This window comes from Xiphophorus couchianus, chromosome 1, assembly GCF_001444195.1.
Source record: "Xiphophorus couchianus chromosome 1, X_couchianus-1.0, whole genome shotgun sequence".
Lineage (NCBI taxonomy): Eukaryota > Metazoa > Chordata > Actinopteri > Cyprinodontiformes > Poeciliidae > Xiphophorus > Xiphophorus couchianus.
Genome location: NC_040228.1, coordinates 1,745,929 through 1,766,600, shown reverse-complemented (window position 1 = coordinate 1,766,600; position 20,672 = coordinate 1,745,929). Strand labels below are relative to the sequence as shown.

The following is a 20,672-nucleotide window of genomic DNA, read 5'->3' as shown; positions in this document are numbered from 1 at the left end:
TGCTGGCTCACAGGTCTGAGCTGTGAGGTTGAACACTTTTCTTCTGCAGGTATTATGTTAGCTTTGAGTTACTGGAGTTTGCACATGCAAATGTAGGTTATTTTCTGACTTCAATGTTTTCTTCTCTTTTGCAAAGGTCCTGTAGCACCAGCACACGTTCTCTCTCTTTCTTTAAAATCAATACGTGTCTGGTGTGTAACTTTAAAAGTCTATTCTAAACTTGGTGATCCAGAAAAGATCTACATTGAAGAGTTATTTGACATTCTCTTTGAAAACAGCTTTTATATTCTTGTTACAGTCTAAAAATAAATGCCATCGCCTTTCATGATGGATGTGAAAATTATATTTTGATTAAGATTTTGATGTACGCAGGTGTGGATTCTGAAGCCAGTGTCACTTGGTTTGGTATATGCCTTGTCTTTGTCTTTCAGTTACTAACTTTTCAGCATCATTTGTCTTTGCATCTGATTTGCATTTGGAATATGATTTTGTCAGGTCTAAATACCTATTAAACAAACACAGGAAAGACAAGAGAGTTAGATTCTTTGTTTCTCGCGAGGAGAGCAGACAGAGATGTGCTTTCAGTTACAAATCTCCAACCGCTCTGAAACACATCTGTCTGTTCCTCTCTTTTATTGCTCTTAGGAACCCTCTCACACTGAGCACTGCAACTCTATGGGGTGGGGTCAAAGCATTTTAGTTGCAGTGCTAAAAGACAATCACTAAACTAAACACATGTTATCTACAATCTAAATCCTTCTTGCTCCAGGCACGGCGTCGAATAGGACACGTTGTATAGCTTCAAAGCAACGGCTTTGTAGCACAGAGCAGAGTTTATTGCAGGCTTGTAAAACTCTGCTGGGAGCAACTAACACCTCTGTCTTGTAGGAAGTCCTGCAGGGCAACAGCTGCTGTGAGTAGCTGTCACCCCTATTTCCCAGGGAAGTCTCAGGATAGAATCAAAGTTATTTAACATACAGAAACATTATCTAAATGTAACTACAAGGCTACATGATACAACAAATATTTGATAATACTAATAATACAATTTACCCAACAGATTTCCATCTGGGCAATACTGCCAAAGATTTTATATTTTGCTTTTCTTGCTTTTTTTTTTTTATGCTACATGTCCAAAAACTTGACTTGAGCGTTGAAACCAAGCGGTGGAAATTGGCACCCACCACTGAACAAATGCGGATAAAATTATGAAGTAGCATGTAAATTGGAGCAACGCACCTGCCACTGTGACAGGTTGACAATTTGAACAAAAAAAAAAAAGTTTCATTCAGTTTGAACTTCTGTCCAGGGTGCGATATGCATATTGTGTACAATTAAATTTTGGAAAAGAAATATCCTTTAGAGGATATCAAGTTATTTACCTTATTTAAAGGTAAATAGCTTGATGTTATTTACCTTTAATAGCATTTATTTTGTTTTCTCTGTGCTGAATGTTTTGTTTAGTTAACTAACCTTGATCGAACATAATAACTAATAATGAGACAGTAGATCAACATTTCTAGCTGAAAACATTTTGTGTGACTAAATTGGTTTCTTACCTACTGTTGGGTGAGACAGGAGCTCAGCTTGCTTTGCCAGCCTCTCCAGGTGGAGGTATAATATAAATGCAGTTCATTTACTGCCCAACGGAGCGCCCACAACCTCACTGTTCTTTACAGCTTCTTCGAAGGGATGCCGTTTGAGGGCAGTGAGGTTGGTTGGTTGATTCCATTTGTCTCCTCTGTGCTGCTGTAGTGCCTGCAGCTGTGGTGTCTTTGCTGCCAGAAGGCCAGGTGTTACCCTTGATAAGATAAATCAAAATGATTCAGGGCGCTCTCTGTGGCATATAAATCTGCTTTGGCTGTCCATCTTCTTTCATCTGTAATAGTACTTTTATCCCACCTGCTGGCAGTCCACAATCTTTGTTTGGTTATAAGTATCCAATCTCAACTTGACTGATAACACTCGCTTCCTGTCACAGCTGCCCTGAGAATGTCCAAATGTCCTCCTGCCTCCCCCTCAACCTTAAAATGTAAAATCTCTGTTATTTGGCGATGCACAGAGATACAGCTGCTCTGCACTTTTTCTGTGTTTCTGGTGGTATTATCTTGGATTGTTTCACTTAATGTCGGGCGAACCACCTCTTGCCTAAACATGAACCACCGCTTGTAAATAAGCAGAGTCTGTGTGTATATCAACACCACCTGGTGTACAGACACTGTGACGGTGGATAGCCAGTGCTCCCCTGACTTGGAGTATATGACTCTGAAAGGCAGACCCTTCTATCTACTTAGAGAGTTCACTATAATAATGATCACTGTTGTTTACATTAAACCCTTTGCCAATGCAAATTCGGCTTTGAGTACACTGTATAACAGCATTAATAACCAACAGAGCTGCTATCCAGATGCAGTTTTCGTTATTACTGGAGATTTTAATCATGTCAACTTAAAGGTAGTGCTCCCCAAATTCCATCAACATATAAAGTGCGCTACCAGAGGACTCAGTACATTGGATAAGATCTACTCTAACATCAAATTGGGTTATAGACCCAAACAGTTACCACACCTGATGCAGTCTGACCACATGTCACTGTTTTTGATTTCTGTATATACCCCCCTGAGGAAATCTGATCATACCACCATAAGAACCATCACAAGCTTTCCTCTCTGCAGCTGAAGGATTATTTTGAAAGAGCAAACTGGGACTTTTGAGAACATACAGACCTGGAATTAATGACTGACAGTGTTCTTTGTTACATCAAGACCTGCGCTGACAATGTTATAGTGAAAAAACATATCCGGATCTTCCCAAACAAAAAGGCATGGATGACCAGAGAAGTCCAGTGGCTGCGTAGAGAAAGGAATGTATGGAGGAATTTAAAGGTCCCTAAACTCATAGAGTATATTAATAAAGGTTAAATAAGACTCGGAACTCCATCTGCTCATAGTCAAAACGAGAAGAGATTTTAATGCACATCTGCGGAACTAAACATCACATACACATTGTTACAGTAGTCCCAAAATCTTTGCCTTCTACTTCTGGTATCAGTTTTTTATAGGGTCCAAGCTCTACTGGTATGTATTGGGAAGCCTCGACCAATGGCGTTGCTTTCCTCCATTTACGTAGTTCATTTGGCTCCGTCTTACACTGGATGTGTATTGGAAGTTCCTTGGAAATATTAAGACCTATTCACCTCCAACATCTGCTCCATTTCAAAGGTGCAAAACAAGCCAATTATTATTCTTATCTATCCAAACAGTTCTTTCCCAGATATTCTTCCCGTCTCACTTCGGCTTCGCACGTAAGGGGAAGCCGGGAGCTAGGTCAAATTGACCTTCTATGGCGCCAGATTTCCTCAGTGAAAAACAACTCTATAGAGAGTATTTCCGCTCTTACATAATCCCAATCCATTTGACACAATACATTTCTTTTAGGTTAAAACATATCTTAGTGTGAAACCACCAAACTACATAATTTTTAACTATTAATATAATTATATTCCTCTACATATCCCCCCTAAAATAAGTACACTTATTTTCTAATTAGGAATGATTTTCTTAAAGAGAATTGTATGGGTAGAGGTCTACTTATGAACCAGTGAAGATAAAACGTTAATGTAAATAACACAATTACAATCTTATTCAATATATCGTTAACAAGTTTACCTTACAGTGAATGTATAATTACAGTGCATTGCTGTCCCATGGCCAACAGTTCCACCTGTATAGGATCGAAAAACCCAGTTTATGCATCTTTCGTTCAAGGGAAAAAATTCTCCTATGGCCCCAGAGGCAACCACCCGCAGGCACAAATGGAACTGCAGACCACAGTACCTGCAATGATTTTCACCCAACATCATCATTGGTCATATTGGCAAGAATTGAACAAGGTAGAGATAAGCTTGAATTATAACACTAAACAAGTTCTTAGCAGCGATGCAGGATAACGTAGTGTTGCACAGTCCTTGTCCTCGGGTCGCAGAAGTAAATTGTAGTTCCGGGTTGATGTTCCTTTGATTTTATTGTTCTGCTTCTCACAGTCCTGGTTCAGGGCCCCCAACACATTCTCCATTGTCCATGAGTCTCTGAGTCCAGCACACAAAGGGTCCCTGAACCACCAGTCTCTCTGGGTTGTCCTGAGAAGACAGAAAATACTGACCAGTATCTTGTAGTACAATATGTTCCAATTAAAAGGTCTTCATTGCTTGTATAGAGAAATCCTTGATGCCTCTGTTATTCGATTCTAAAGTTCCACTAATAACTCACATGCGAGTTGCGCATAAGGATTTTCCATGTGGCATGATATACATTTCATTTAACATATTTCATGTCATATTATTACCACCTCTACAAACGCTGCTTTCATGTCTGGGAACAAGGACCTCTACAGCGTGGCACAAAGCAACCCAAAGAGAGGGATCAGAGAAACTAAAAGGTACTACAAGAGTACCAAACCTGCCTCTTCAATCAGGCAGGTTTGGATGGGAATCCAGCACATCACCATCTACAGAACCAATCATGGAGCAGGCGACATCTCACTAGCGGAGAAGTTGAACCACTTCTTCGCTCGTTTTGAGTCGGAGCCTCCAATGGCAGCTGCCTCGAATGAAGCAGTGCAACCAAGTACCTCTATCCTCAAGGTGGAGGAATATGAAGTGAGACGCTCGCTACAGACTGTCAACCCCAGAAAGGCAGCGGTACCTGATGGTGTCCCTGTGCTGAGGAACTGTGCAGAGCAGTTGGCTGGGGTCTTTACAAAAATCTTTAATCAGTCCCTGTCTCAAGCCAGAGTCCCATCTTGCCTGTAATCCTCCACCATTGTTCCCATTCCTACAAAGTCTCCCATCGCCTGCTTGAATGACTACCGACCAGTGGCTCTCACCCCATTGGTGATTAAATGTTTTGAAAGACTGGTTCAGAGTCACATTTTGACATTCATTCCTCGCGCTTTTGACACACACCAGTTTTTGTATAGAGCTAACAAGTCAATTGAAGATGCAGTCTTGTCCCCCCTGGAGCACCGAGATAGCAACGCAGGCATCTTCTTCATTGATTTCAGCTCCGCTTTTAATGCCATCCTCTCTGACAGATTAGTGTGCAAACTGGCAGACCTGGGAATCCTCTCTGTAGTTTTATTAAGGACTTCCTGGTCCTCTATCTGGTCCTCTACTGTATTTAGACTATGATAAATAGATTAACACAACTTTATATTGTAGATAACAAAGAGTCAGAATGGGCCTCCATACCTCTTCAGCCGTCAACATCAGTACTGGTTCTCCTCAGGGCTGTGTGCTGAGCCCTCTCCTCTTCACACTGTACACACACGGTTATGTTTCAGTCCATCAGACTACCACCCTTGTTGAATTTGCAGACGACACAACTGTAGTGAGCCTCATCTCAGGGCGGATGAGTCTGCCTACAGGAATGAGGTGGAGCGACTGACAGCATGGTGCACAGACAACAACCTGATCCTAAACACAGCCAAAACCAAGGAGATCATAGTGGATTTTAGGAGAAGTAAAACAAACATTCAGCCGCTAAACATCTGCGGAGATCCAGTGGAGAGGGTGTCAAACTTTCGTTTCCTGGGAGTTCATATCAAGAATAACCTGGTCTGGGACGTAAACACAACAGAACTGCTAAAGAAAGTGCAGCAGAGACTATATTTCCTGAGAGTCCTCAGGAGGTACAATATTTCTCACAAACTGCTGGTGTCCTTCTGTCGATGCTCTATTGAAAGCATCATCTGCTATTGTGTCTGTGTGTGGTTCCCCAGCTGCACAGAGGAAGACTCTACAGAGAATCGTAAAATCTGCCCCGAAGACTGTTGACTGCTCTCTGAGTTTTACCAGAGGAGTCTTTTTATTTTAAATTAAGGGGCATCCAGGAAAATTCATAAATAATTTTGAAATTACAGTCATACGAAATGACTAACAAAATAAAATCAATTCAGAATAATATTCTTAGCTACATTTACACTTTGTTCTATAGAGATGAATTGATTCTTCTGTTTGAAAGAGATCAATGATTAAATTTCATATTTAGTTTTTTTTATTTTAACATAAAAATAATTAGCATAGCAGACTATGTAATTAAAAACTGAAGTGTAACAAAGGAACAGACACTGAGCAGATTGGTATGAAAGCAGAATTTAACTGTGTGAATGCCATACTTTGTATTTTAAAAAGAGGACTGATAAATACTCACTTCCAAATATTGTAAATTGGAGCTGCAATTCAGTTACTGAGGTGCTAAACTAGACTTTAACCCAATCCGATCCGACTAATTAGCTCTAACCAAGCCCGAGGTAAACCCAGGATATTATTTTATTTACAATTTTACTGCGTTCGTTTTTTTGACCACCGTTTTAGTAAGTGGTGTAACTTCTCCTGTTTTTAGCGTCTTCCAGCTTCATCTTGTCGCTTGTTGTAATGGCAAGGTGAGAAAAGGTCAAATCATCTGGGATGTGTGATTGATGGGAGCGGAGCAACGTGTTCATGCAGTGCACTGTGCTTGCTACAGCCTGATTAACTTCTGCACCCTACTTTCTATCTCTATTTCTTCAACAGGTTAAACTATCTGGTCCTCTTCTGTATTTAGACTATGATAAATAGATTAACACAACTTTATATTGTAGATTCTCTTTTGATTTTCTCGGTGCTGAAAACAGCCTTATCATACACACAGAGGCCTGAACCCGACCGGGCCATAAATCTAAACTCTATACTGAGCCTCCATTAAAGCCTGATGTGTCACTTTCACACCATTCCCTCAAATACAAATGACTTCCACCTTTGTATTCACATGCAGCTGGAGCTGTTTTTTTTTAGATCTATAACTCTTGGAAGAGTTGCCGTAACCTCTTAAACTAGAGATGTTCTCAAAATAACGCTTCTGTTTCAGACGTAAGTTATGAACGGGACGAGATCCATGAACCATTGAGCATATGGGAATCGTCTTTCCATCTGAGCAGAATATTTTGTCTAGCTATCGCAATAGCAGCATTCATAAAACCTTTCTAAATTATACCTGGTTACATCTACACAGAAAAAAGATTGTGGTTTATGACCTGTAAAAGTTACATCTGCAAAATCTGTATTTTGATTTTTGTATTTCTTTTCTGTTATATTGCTGTTTTGCTGCTGTAAAAAAGTCTTAACTTTTTATGTGCAGCTAGAGGGACAGGTGGTGGCCTTGCTGGTGCAGAATATGGAGCGGCTTGATGAACAAGTGAAAGAAGAGGCTGATGGCATCTACAACACGCTTGGTAAGAAAACTTCCTCCACTGTAAACAAGCAACTTTTATCATCTTATAATGTAGCAACAAATGTAGAAATTACTGCAATTCTCAACTCATTGTCTCCAGAGAGCAATTATTTCAGCAGCAGGACATCAGAAACTATCAGAAAAGCTTCAAACATTTTTTAACATTGTGTTGTGTTCAGAACATTACAGAGTTTTGCACTACATTGTCAATGTAAAGACACGGAAAGTGCAACAAATACAGAAAACAAAACAAAAAAATCCTTAATTAAAAAGAGTTAAGACAATGAGTTAATAAGGATTTAATAAGTTATTTAAATATAGTTTAACAATACCATATTCCACCAGATTTTCCCTTTATGTTTCTACCAATGTTTATGTCTGGGTGTGACTGGTGTGGTGGTAGAGTGGTTGTCTTGCAATTGAAAGGTTGTAGGTTTGATTCCAGCATCCTCCTGCCACATGTTGATCACTCCTTGGCAAATTTCTGGTATTTACTACCTAAAATGGCAAAAAAAGAGAAGGAAAATAAAAAAATAGAAATTACAATGAAAACCTTGTGAGAAATAATTCTGGAAATTTCTGTGGTTTTCAGAGGCAGCCGATGCTTTATTTGGAACATGAGACTTTTGTGGACTAACTATTTTCTTGGATTACATTAAGTGGATCCTGTATATATATATATGTTTGTATTTGTGAATGTGAATGGGTGAATATGTCTATACTGTAAAGCGCTTTGCTTGGTCAGTGTGATTTGAACAGCGCTTTATGGAATATGTTCAAATTACTGACACAATTCAAAACATTTTATTACATAAAGAATTTCTTAGCAACAGCAGCTTCAATAGCAAAGCTAATGGGTTTGGATTAGCTTGGCATCCATCATATTATTCAGATTGGCTCTTATTTATCAGATGTGAGTATGCCAATCTGAACATGAGTGTGGGATATGATGAAGTCTGCAGTCTCTGTACCCAAGTTTATGTCAGTGTCGAACTCCAGTTTTACCTGAGATTTATTATCCCATACTAGTGTAAAATACTGTTTAACAGCTCAGGAACATGTTTACTGAGGTTCATGTTGGATTACTGATTTTTCTTTTCTTTATTTTTTTTTGTTTACTTTAAACCAGTCTGTAACAGCCGCAAACAGGCTGCACAAACATTGATAATGTTTTGAGCAGAATTGCAGAGATGAGAAATGTAACACATTTTAACAGGGCCTGTCCAGTTGCTGCAGTGAGTCTGTTTTATTCATCATAACATATTTTATTTACATTCTAGATGTTTTTCTTGTGTTCAGCTTACACTGTTCGACTCAGTATTTGAGCTCAGAATATATTTTGCACAGCACTGCAATGGTGTACTCTCTTTTTCTTCCTGCACTACAGTTTTTGCACATTAGCTGGGCTTTTTGTTTCCATGGAGATTCTGTGTTGCCTTTTTGGGTTTTACCTTGGTACTCCACCCTGCACTTGTTTGCTATTTTCCTGTAAAATAAGAAATCTCCACGCAGTAATAGTTATCTCTTTAAAATACTTGATAGCTCCTTGGACATTGTCGTACTCCTGCATTGTTCCTTATAGTTAGCCATAGCCTTTCCTCAATCATCATCTTTTTAACCTTTTCTGCTGCAATCAATTACATTTTAAAGTTTTAAATAAATGTAATTGATTTCATATGTGATATTCATATGACAAAGATAAAAGCTGTTTAGATGGTATGTGGTGATTTTAGATTTCAAACCTGAAAGGTAGATATATCTGTGAGAAATCTGGGGCATTCACTGCACCCCGCAAGTTCTGCAGTGACTACAGTTTCTTTACTGCATAATGGATAAAAATAGCTTGCTTCAATATTCTGAACAATTGATAGGTCTGACCTTGTTTAATACAGAACCGCTAGAAAGAGTTGTCTTTAAGCAGCTGCCGTTTGAGGCTTGGGGAGAGGGCTGACAGGAAGCCCTCGTGGATTTCCTTTTTACTGTCACACAGCAGGGTTACACAAACCTGTTTGGTATTCTTGAGGTTTAGCAGCATGTCCCCCTGCTGTCTAAACATTAAAAAAATGTTTTGCTTTCAAACGTATAATATTCTCTTGGAAAAAGAGAATATTGTAAAAATATGATTGACTAAATGAACATTTGGAACACCAAAAATTACTTGGATATGGTATGTTCTTGGGGCTGGGCAATATAGCTTCAAAATAAAAAGATTTTTTTTTTTTTTCAAACCGCACTCGATATCTGATTTGAATCATCTTTCTCATGGTTTTTTCTGTAAAAAGGAACATTACAAATGACAGAACATATTTTCATAAAGTAGCTTTTATGTCAGTCGTCCCTTCTGTGAGTTGGAGTATTAGGACCAGGATGCATGAATATTTGTAGTACGAGCAAGTATGAGTATATAGTTGTAATATTGAAATAATAAAGATACAATTTTACCAGAAGAATGTCTTCAAGTTATAAGACAAAAGTTGTTTTAATGAGAAAAAAACTTTAAAATGTAAAAGTTACTACTTCGTTCTTGTATTACTCCGACTTTGTCATATGACTTTATTCTCGTATTACTACGAGAATAAATATAGGCTTTATTCTTATAAATATAAATAAATATAAATAAAGCCTATATTAGTAACCTATATTTTGTATTAAACTATATTTATTAGTGTTGACCTGAATAAAAAGTCCAAATTCATAAAAACTGTAAAACATGTTTGTCAAACAAGATGGTGGCCCTGGGCATGTTGACATCAATCTGAACTATGGAAATCCAAGGAGTTCTTTGGAGAACAAAGAAATTCAGATTTTCCAACAATTAAATCTTCCCAAAAATTTGATTAATCAATAAAATTGGTGAAATCGGTTCCACAGATTATGTGTTTTGTAACAAACTATTACAAGGATGACAGTTTTAACAAATATGTAAAAAAAACAAATAAAAGTTATATACTGCAGCTTTAAGGAAGGCTTACTGGCGAGCTTTTGGTGACTTGTTGCAAATGAAGAGTCTTGAATACGGACCAATCTAAGGTCTGTCGTTCTGCGTCCCGAGGTTCAGGTTTGGGAAAACCTGTGCAAATCCTTTAACAACAACTATATGCAGATGACCAGTAGGGACAGTGTAGGACCTCGTGGTCAAATTAGTTGCTCTTTTCTAAATATTTCTGCAGTCTGTATTTTTCTTTAATCTCCTAAAAGTCATTCATTTGGTTCATTCAATAGCATTAAAAGCGAGGACAGTAGAAGACTGTAAAAGTCCTGTCCTCTGCGTTTAGCCTCACATGGATCCGACTTTTCTGCCCCTCAGCTGTTTTTGTGTTGAATGAGTCCGTCGAGATGATTTCTCTTTCTTTGTTGCCAGATTGAGGCCGTGTGTCAGAAGGGCTGTTGGGGTGTGTGTTTGTGGCGTTCATCGCGGGAGCAACACTCGCGCATCCTCTGAATTTGTGTATATGCATGTGTGTGTGTGTGTATAAAAGAGAGAGAGAGAGCTATCAAGGGAGCTCTCCAAGCTTGAATAAGCCTTTTGTCTGCCTTGGCTGCTTTCTGTTCTGGGCCTGCTTTCCTCCAGGATGCTGTCTGCTCCGTTTGAATCCCTGATAAAGGGCCTTGGTCTTCCTCTCTCTGCACCCCTGCACTCTATCTCCTCCTCCGTTGTTGTTTCTCCATCATTTCTCTATCATCTGCAGCCCATCTCTCCAGATGTTGCTGTTTTTCCCCCGTATTGCCGTGCTGCTCCTCACTCAGTTCTAGCATCCCTCTGTTTCTCATCCCTCATCTTTGACTTGTCCACCACCCTGTTCTCCTCTACTTTGCTCTTCTGCTCATTTCTTTCTTCGTTTTCTTCATTCTTCCATTGCTGTCTCTCTCTCTTTCTCACTCTCTCCCAGCATCCATTTGCTCTGATGAAGGGATGAATTACAGAGACAGGCCTCTGGAAGAACAGAATTATAAGATAATTTGGGGGAAACGCACAGAGAGAAAAATCAGATTTGATTTAGATTAGTCACACCCGACTGATACTCGATCCGCTTAATAAGATCAGGTTTGATCTGGAATTTCAGATTGCGGTTTCCATCCATCCGTTCTTTGGAAACCCTTTTTGTTAACAGGCTGCAGTGTGAACATCAGGTAAAAATATCTCACAGCGCACACAAAACTATTTACACTTCCATTTCCAAACCAATCTCACATGTACTGTTTTTTTTTAATTATTATTATTGTTTGGACTACAGCTGTCAACTTCAACACATGGCATTAATCTGAAAATTCTAAAGCATTAATATTACAAAATACACATTAATTGAACTACCTATTCCTGCGGACGTTTACTTCATTCACAGCAGCTTGTTTTGGAATTGACACAAGAATCGATGAACAACAGCAGAAGGTGAAAGTTTTCCGCAACAGCAGATGGCAACAAAAGTTGAACATTTAAAACTTTCTTGTGTTGCGCTGCTAGCCCTGTGTGTAGGTCTGCGTGTATGAGCTCAAAGTTTCACGTGCAGGAATTACGCAGGCTAAATGAGGCAAAAGCAGACTTTTGCCTCATCACTCAAATTCATAGGAAATGAATGGAGAGGGACATTTTTACATTAATTAATGTTTAAAGCAAAATGGCTTCCTGAATATACAAACCTAAAAAACTGGGAATCTTCAGACATGTTTGGTTTAAGAGAATAAAACATGTTCTTAAACATTTTTTGAAAACATGGCGGTTTTTTAATATGGGTAGTTAACCAGGGCGGCATGAGAAAGGAGTGGTGCACTCAAGACCTAGAAAATAAAGTATATCTTATCTGTCAGTTGTCCCCTGAACAAATTTGCTTCTAGCTGTATTGTGGTATATGGTATACGTTTCCCTTAGCTGCTATTGAGTGCTGGGAGATTACTTTAACTGCTTTCTGCTACAAAAAAAAGAGCAAAAAAAATCCCCCAAATAATTGCTTGTGTTTTAATTGGTTGGAGTCCGGCTTTCCCAGTGCAACAACTACAAGTTAGACACAGTGATTAATTGTGATTACTCATGGCACCAGAGTGTGATTAATCTGATACATTTTTTCAATTGATTGACAGCACTAATTTATATGCACATCAAATTTAAGTTTAAATCCCACTGTTTCACAGCATTAACAGTAAAATTTAAACCTAAGTGTGTATTATAATGCCAAAAGTACTCACTCATTCATCCAGATTATTGAATTCATCCACAGCCACATGTGCAGAACATTCAGCACCCTATACTGTTTCTATAGACATTTCTGAGCCGAAGCAGTTAATCGTGATGAACCTGTTATTGAAATAATCATCAACTAATTTAGTAATAGATTATTAAACTTGAGCATACAAACTCAAAAAGAAGACAATTTGGTGAAAGAACAACACACTCAGAGCAGTAATCAAGTCAAAACTGTGCATAAATGTATATGTTTTGGATTTATGATAAAAACAAAACAACTGTTTTATGTTTTACCCAAAACTCCTAAAGTGACAGTTTTAGCTTCAGCTGGTTCAAATTCTATAAAACAATCTCCTATTCAGCGCCCTTTGCTTTCCAGTTATTTAGTAGTTCTGATGATAGATATGGTGGAAAGGGGAAAACTATCAGATTGGGTAAACACTCAAGATCAGAACCTTCTGGTTCTTAGATGCACTCACTGCTTCATTCCATCCAGATTTATCCAGAAAAACTGTAAAGTCATTTTTTGGCAGACATAATGTTCCATGACTGATTTTTATTTATTTATTTTCAATCTCTGCAGCTATTACTGAAAACATGGCAGAGTTCAGACCTGGCCTGTGCACTGAAGCTGCTCAGCAGGGACTCATGCAGTGGCTGCTGAAGAGAATCAAGGTAAGAACTTGACGCTCTGACACCAGTCGACTGTTTGGACAGCCTACGTAGGAAAAACTCTCCCATCCAGTCTGTACTTTACTAAAATGTAGTAAGGTGCCTTGTTTTATCTTAGACACAGAGCTGCACTATAACTATGCAATACTAGTGTGCAGCATATCAGAATGGGAATGTACTGCTTGACACAGGATTTGATAAAAGATTGCTCTCTGTGTATTGACAATGTATGATTTTGCTGGCAGCAATGCCCACATCTGATCTATAGTTTTAGAAAAATAGAGGTTAATCAGCATTTTTAGCAATAGCATCGTAATTTCATATTTTCCTGATATGATATACACCCGTGCTTAGAAACTTCCCCAGCAAACATAGAACTTCATTGTAAATTCACTTTTCAGTTTGTTTTTATCTTTCAGATTTTTGATTATCATAAATTTCTTCTTCATCTGGTGCTTTTTAGCTTTTTTGTGCCTTTAGTCTGCATTTAGTTTGATATGATTGTTTGGCAGTCACTAGATGTAGGTGAAGACATCACCAGTGGGATCACTACGGTAACCATGAGAAGTGAAGATCCCTTATTTGAAGCAATTGATGTATTTGCATGAATAACGAAAATGCCAGTGGTGAAATGAAAAGGAATAATTAAAACACAGTAAATTGTCCAGTTTATTTACATTATTACTTCAAGTGTACTGAGATATTTGCACTAGGAAGTAAACCAGAATTACTTAGTAACATTTTGTATTTTTACAGTGAAATGCAAAACTAAAGTCATGTGAATCTGCAGTACAGAGTTTTCATTTTTATACAGTCTAGTTATATTAGACTTGAATTAAAAATCAAATTCAAATCATGGAGATGGATTAAAGCTTAGTGGTTTTCTGTCTTCCTCCAAAAAAGGTTTCATTAGATAAATCTGATGAAAGATGACTTAAATCAGTCAGATGAGGTTTTAGCTGTTAAACACCTCTCTGCCGGTGTGAACATTGCACTGCATAAGCTTAGAAATGATGATTTGGTTACTTCATAAAGCAAGTTTTATAACTATATCAAGATGTAATGAATTTTTTTTTGCCAGTTGTAGCTGTATATTCATCTCAAATTGCCTCTAATTCAGATATTGTGTTGATTCGAAGGTCATTAGTTTTTTCTGTTTTCACTCTGTTGGTTATTGTGATTGAAATAAATGAGTGTAGATTTATTTGGAAGCGCTGTGGCTCTGCTTCATGTGACGACGTGTGAGGCAGCAGCGCTGCTTCAGGCTGCAAACCGCAGAGCTTCATGTGGAAAACCTGGACAGTTTGGAGACCCAAGCCTCTGAGCTGGACCACTAAATACATGTCTGTTTGTCCTGTTTGTCCCTTTCCCTTGTTTTCTTTTTTCCCCTCCATGTCCTTTTCTCTTATTGCTGTCTTTTTTCTCTCTTTTTTTTTTTACATTTTCTTTTTCTGTTTCTTTTTATTTTTTTGTTATTTTTCTTTCAAACATTGAATCTTTTTTCAATACCTTTTTTCTTTCCCACTTTGTATTTCTCTTTTTCTCATTATTTTTTCTATCTTTCTCCCTTTTTTCTCATTTTTTTCCTCCCTCTTTCTTTTTCTCTTTTACTCTTTTCTCTATTTGTCTCCCTCTTTCTCATTTTTTCTCTCTTTTTTCTCTGTTCTCTCTCCTCTCTTCATCCCCCAGGCTAAGATGCCGTTTGATGCTAACAAGCTGTACTGCAGTGAGATTCTGGCCATCTTGCTGCAGAATAATGACAGTAAGTTTTTCTCTGTAAAAGCTCTGCTCTGGTTTTGAACCTCTCAGAATTATTATTCTCTCTTATTATTTTCCTTATGCTGATGCATTCTCTGTCAGCATCCCTTTATTGTGTCATTTCCCTCCTTTCTTTTTCCCCTCATTACATGTTCCCATTATCACTCCTATCTTTTCCTCCCTTCCTTATAAATCTCATTTCCCTCCATTATTTTTTTTAATTTCACATTACCTGTCATGTTTTCCGCCATCTTTCTGGGTAGATTTGCTGTCGTTTTCTGCCTTTTCCATGCTTAATAAAATTTTAAAAAACAGACAGCCACAGGATGATCGGGTTCCTAATCCATATCGATCTGCATTTGGAGTCGCTTCTCTTTTCACACCAGCTTCCCTTTGCCTTACTCCTGCTGTCTCAGTTATTAGATGCCTTCTCTGCATTTCAGCATCCACAAAGAAAAAATCAACATCTAAAAAAAAAAAAAAAAAAAAAAACCCTGAATAAAGACCCGCTGTCACAGATAACGTTCCATGATTAATTTGTCTGTCTGAGGTAAGAATAAGGCAAATTATCCCATTTTACATAAGTGACTCTTTGGCTTTTTGAAATCCTAATTTGCATGTAATTATCATCTCTTGCTGTTACATGTGACTTAAAGGACAGTTGTCAAAGTGGAAATGGAAAATTAAAAATATAGATGTTTCAGCTTGCATTTTTTAATCAAGCCTATTGTTTTCTCTGTTTTTGAACCTTTTTGATCAAAAACAAAGTGGTTTTTGAACAAACCTCTTTTGTTGTGTTTTGTAATAAAAAAAACTTTTAAACTTATTTTAAACGTATTTTTAATCTTTACCTGCATTTTGATTAGAATCTTTCACTTTATTATTTTAATTATCCCTCAGCTACCAGAGAACTCCTGGGGGAAATGGATGGCATTGATGTGTTACTGCAGCAGCTCTCTGTAAGACTTTTAGTAGTTTTTTCTTTGACCTTTGACCTTCAGTGTTGTTTTCCCTGGTTAGGCTTACTGTTGCTGGTTTTGTTTAACTGTGCAGTTGATTCTAAACACATCAAACATATCAGTGTGTTTATGGAACATATTGCTGACTGATCAGTGTAATACAGTGCTTTGCAATAGGATTCGTACACTTTTTTTGTTAAAAGGAATATTTAAAATTTTTTTTTAATTATCTGAAAAGTGTGGCATGCAGATTTTATGTAGAGGGATTTAATTAAAAGGGGCTCAATGGAAATTAGGGGTAGATGATAAATCAGCCCTGATTTCCTTTAATTTTGGCTGATTGTCCGATTCTTAATTTGAAAATGATTTTATTCACCAAGCCCTCGTGTCTAACAATAGTCACTCCATTTCTGTCACTATATTTGGCAACTTTTCAGACAAAAGAATTTGTATTGTTTCACAATTATGTCCTATATAAAACTACAGTGATTTCTTTTTCTTTTAGGAGTTTTATTATTATTATTACTTTTACAATTATTATTAGTATTATTATTATTAAGACTTTTTGAATTGATTCTCAGCTTTTCTTTCTAAATGTGTCCAAATATCCTTCAATTATTATCAGAAACATGTTAAGCATTTTAACTTTTTTTCCAAAATCAGGCCTGTGAACCTTTTAAAGGGCTTTTCTTTGGTTCGTCTCCCAGGTGTTTAAACGTCACAACCCAAACACAGCCGAGGAGCAGGAGATGATGGAAAACCTCTTTGATGCTCTCTGCTCCTGCCTCATGCTGTCCTCCAATAGGGACCGCTTCCTCAAAGGAGAAGGACTCCAACTAATGAACCTCATGCTCAGGTAAGACTGCGGTGTGTAAGGAACACACCACCAGAACCTCAGAACCATCTAACATTTTCATGTTTGTACTTTGTGGCCTCATGTCCACAAAATTCTGATTTCTAATACTGCTCCTCTTCTAGTTTAATATGGTAAAACAGTATTACACACTGATTAATGCTACATTTATTCATTCTCCATTTTTTGTCTAGTAGAAGTAAAGCAACAGATAGGATGTTAATTTGTTTTACCTTTCCAGCAGGAGCCGTTCCCCTTTACACATGTAGAAACTGATGCTTTAAACCATTTTTCAGATTTGTTATTGCTCCAAACACCATCTGGGAAGCTTCAGGTTCTCTATATTCTGTGTATTAAATGAATACATTTAAGGACTCTAGATCATTCCACTTTATCTTTGGGTTCAAAGATAAATAAGTTGAGATGCCATGGTGCAAAAGAGGAACAAAATACTCTCTTCTGGACCTTTTGGTCCTTAAAAGCTCATTAAAGAGCTTTCTCCCTGTTCTCTTGTTCTACTCTACTGCCTTGCTGCACTCTGCTAACTGTTCATTGATTGGATGAGAGTGGCAGAGATCTGACCTTAAACAGTCATGCAGACTCACCACATGCATTTATGAAACCTTCGCATCTTCTGCACCTGAGCACTGATGATCACTAGACACACACATTTAAGACGGGGATCAATAACTTGTTATGGCAAAATCAGCCCTATCTTTTAAAACTAGAACATAATCATTTTTGTCCACTTGATAGAATTTAGCCAACAAAAATGGTCCAGCATTTACGGTTAATGTTGGACCTATCGCTGTAATCAGGGACATGGGACAACGTGCGCTTCTCTGAATAATAACTTTAAAATTGTCAGTGTTATGGCATCATATTAACACAAAATTTTTACACAAAAATGACAACCAGTCATTCCCTATAATTCAAACAATAGAGTGGGAGATGTAAACAGACTAAAGAAAGGTTGTTTCTTCATTCCACCGCACGGCATTGATGCTGGAAATGGTTGAGTGTTTGTTCTGCAGGATATTTGTTTGCCTGATGTTTGTGTCATCATGGGTTAATAAAAAGCACTGAACATAACCTTTAAAACAAAAAAATAAATGTATAATAAGAAGGCGAGGTCAATGGGACACTTTGTAAAACCTCAAAATGATCAACAGTCGGTATTTGCAAGGATTCTACATAGTACTGAAAAATTTGCATGTGTGTAATTTTATTTAGTCTTAAATTTGGAAAACAGAAGAGTTTCTAGGAAAAATGTTTGGCTTGGTTGAATCAGCGCAATAAAAGTAATATCCTAAGGAGCTTGTTGAGTGTTTATATTTAAAAACGGAGCTGCATGAAGTGCATTTTGGATCCCACACCAGACTTTGTTTCTTTTCGCCTTTCTATTATGACCTGCCATCTTTATTTCTCTATCAACTGGCTCTGCTTAATGATGACCAGTGACGCTCTCTACAGGCTGGCAACCAAACTACAACACTGAAAGAAGTTCCAAGTTACATTATTAATCGATTAGAACAAAATTTATTCTAATAAAGAATTAATCAACGATATATTGTAAGCTGATTATTTGGTTGCATCCCTGGAATGAATTGAATTGTTTTCTTTTGAGATGTGCCTGTCAGAACCTCAACATCTTGGTTGAATGAATATGGTTTCTAAATCTTAATCTGCTGGGGGTATGAATAGTTTTGAGATTACCTGTAGCTACTACAGGTAATCACACAGCAGTACATGTTAAGCATCTACACTTTTGCATGTTTTTTCTGGGTTTTATTCAAGATCGACAGCTGTTATTGGTTCCATTATGGTATATAAAAATCTATTGTTGTTATGATTGAACCAAGAACACATGACTGGAGCTGATTTTTAAACTGAACACTTTCTACCAGTTCAGACTTACTTTAGAACTTTTACTAATATACCTTTTTGATGCCATCTCCTCCGCAGAGAGAAGAAAATGTCTCGAACCAGTGCTCTGAAGGTTCTGGACCATGCTATGATTGGGCCCGAGGGAGCGGATAACTGCCATAAATTTGTGGATGTCCTGGGCTTGCGGACCATCTTTCCACTTTTTATGAAAACCCCAAAGAAGATGAAGAAAACCGGTACTTCAGAGAAAGAGCATGAAGGTCAGTCAGTAATTACAGAACGTGGCAGTACTAACATGATTTCTTTTACAAGGGCCGCAGCCAGCTGCAAAGCTGCAGCCCAGCTGTGACCTGTTCAAACAGCATGACCCGCTAGGTAAAATTGCGAAGGCTGCCATTTTTTCTCTGGGTCATCTAGATTTCTGTGTATGACTGAGTCGGTATTTCTTTCAACACTCTGTTTTCTGAGGCATCAATAAAATAAGAGAAAAAAAACAAAAAAAAAACTTTAAAAAGTGAGTCTGAAATGTGCCACTGAACAGGGTTTGTGAAGGTGCTTAAAATCTTTGAAAATGCTTGAATTTCCATTGGATGTTTTCAAAGTGTGAAAAGTGTTTGGTTTCTGTTTAAAGTCCTTAAAAATGATTGATATTCAAGCTACACCATTTTGTAATAAAGTGCAATCTAATACTTGAGTGAAAACCTAAATTTAGAGAACATTGTTTACAGTTGAAATCAGATATTTTCATACATATAATAAAAAGAGACAAAAGAATTTCCTCACTGTTTGAAGTTAAATCAGAATAAACTTATTGTTTTAGGTCTGTTAAAATAACCAAAATTCTTTCTACTTGCTAAATGACAGAAAACGTAGCGAAAATATTACTTAGGGATTTTCTTTTGTAACCTTGCTTGTATATAGTGTATAAGCATTTATCTTAACACTATTTGTTTGGATTGTTTCAATGTAATGAATATTTATTATTGTTATATTTATTATCAATGGCTTATTGATCTGTGTAATTGAAATAAATGTTAGCTTATATTGTACATTAAACAACGTTATTGAAATTGGGGGATTTTCTTAGTTAAAATAGTCTTTTGTTCTCTGACCTGTCCATATTGGGGGTGTGGGAGAGACATTTCAAAACATGACATTTTTATTTTATTGTAGTTGATGTTGTCCTTACTATAGGGTGTATAAGACATAAGGCATTATCTCTTTTAGTTCTTTGCTATTGTTTCATCTTCAGAGTGTGGTGCTGGAATAGTTTGAAAACTTTAAAATGCTTCAAAAGTGCTTGAATGTTACTGTGGGAAAAGTGAACAAACCCTGACTAAAATTATTGGATTCTCAGTAGCTGCCCTGAAATCCTGCAACAGGTCCTAATTAGGTGCTCTAACCAGTCAATTGTTAAACATTTCATACAACCGCTGCAGTTATCATCGCATCTCTTTCTGATATTTAAGTGCAGTAAGTAACAGTGAAAGCTCAAATAAACTCTGTCCTGTGCAGTCTAAGGAGGCTTGACTGCCTTTTATTTCCATTTAAATATGAAAGCACTCTGCGCTTTATCTAAATCTCCACGACCGCACCACTTCATGCATTCTGTCTTATGTTCAATCGCTTATTATTTCACATAAAATTTTTATGTGTGTTCAAAATTAATCATGCATAAAATTTTAATGAGCTCAGACCTTGATCTCTGGTATTGAATCGCATATTTCATCAGTGGGGGACCCTGAAGCCGAATACTTAAATTTTTTCGATTTAATACATTTCACTGTTTTAATGATAGCATATTCTCTGTTAGGTTTTTAATAAATGTTTAACCTGAAATGACAAGTAAAGTTTCCATTCAACATAACTATAGTTTTGCAACCTCTAAAGGGTAAAGTTTGAGGGTTTTTTTGGTTTATCACCGCCTCAGTGCGGTTTGCATGTTGACGTAGTGAAGATGACTTGTGAAATTTTAAATTGAGCCTCAGATTGGGGTAGAAAAGGGATTTAAACAACTTCAAACAGTTATTGGTTATATGGACCTGAGTGAGTTGAGACTGATTTACTGGGGTTTTCACACACAACCATCTCTTAGC

General features: G+C 37.3%; 1 protein-coding gene across 1 annotated transcript in view; it reads left to right on the top strand.

Moving 5' to 3' along the window:
• Positions 1-20,672, top strand: part of ctnnbl1 (catenin, beta like 1) — an 87,066-nt gene that overhangs the window by 10,744 nt on the left and 55,650 nt on the right. Inside the window, exons 6-11 of the mRNA XM_028016492.1 lie at positions 7,176-7,269; positions 13,031-13,122; positions 14,809-14,881; positions 15,778-15,836; positions 16,544-16,692; positions 18,655-18,836. Of these exons, the coding sequence (XP_027872293.1) occupies positions 7,176-7,269; positions 13,031-13,122; positions 14,809-14,881; positions 15,778-15,836; positions 16,544-16,692; positions 18,655-18,836 (649 nt within the window). The remainder of the gene's footprint in view (positions 1-7,175; positions 7,270-13,030; positions 13,123-14,808; positions 14,882-15,777; positions 15,837-16,543; positions 16,693-18,654; positions 18,837-20,672) is intronic.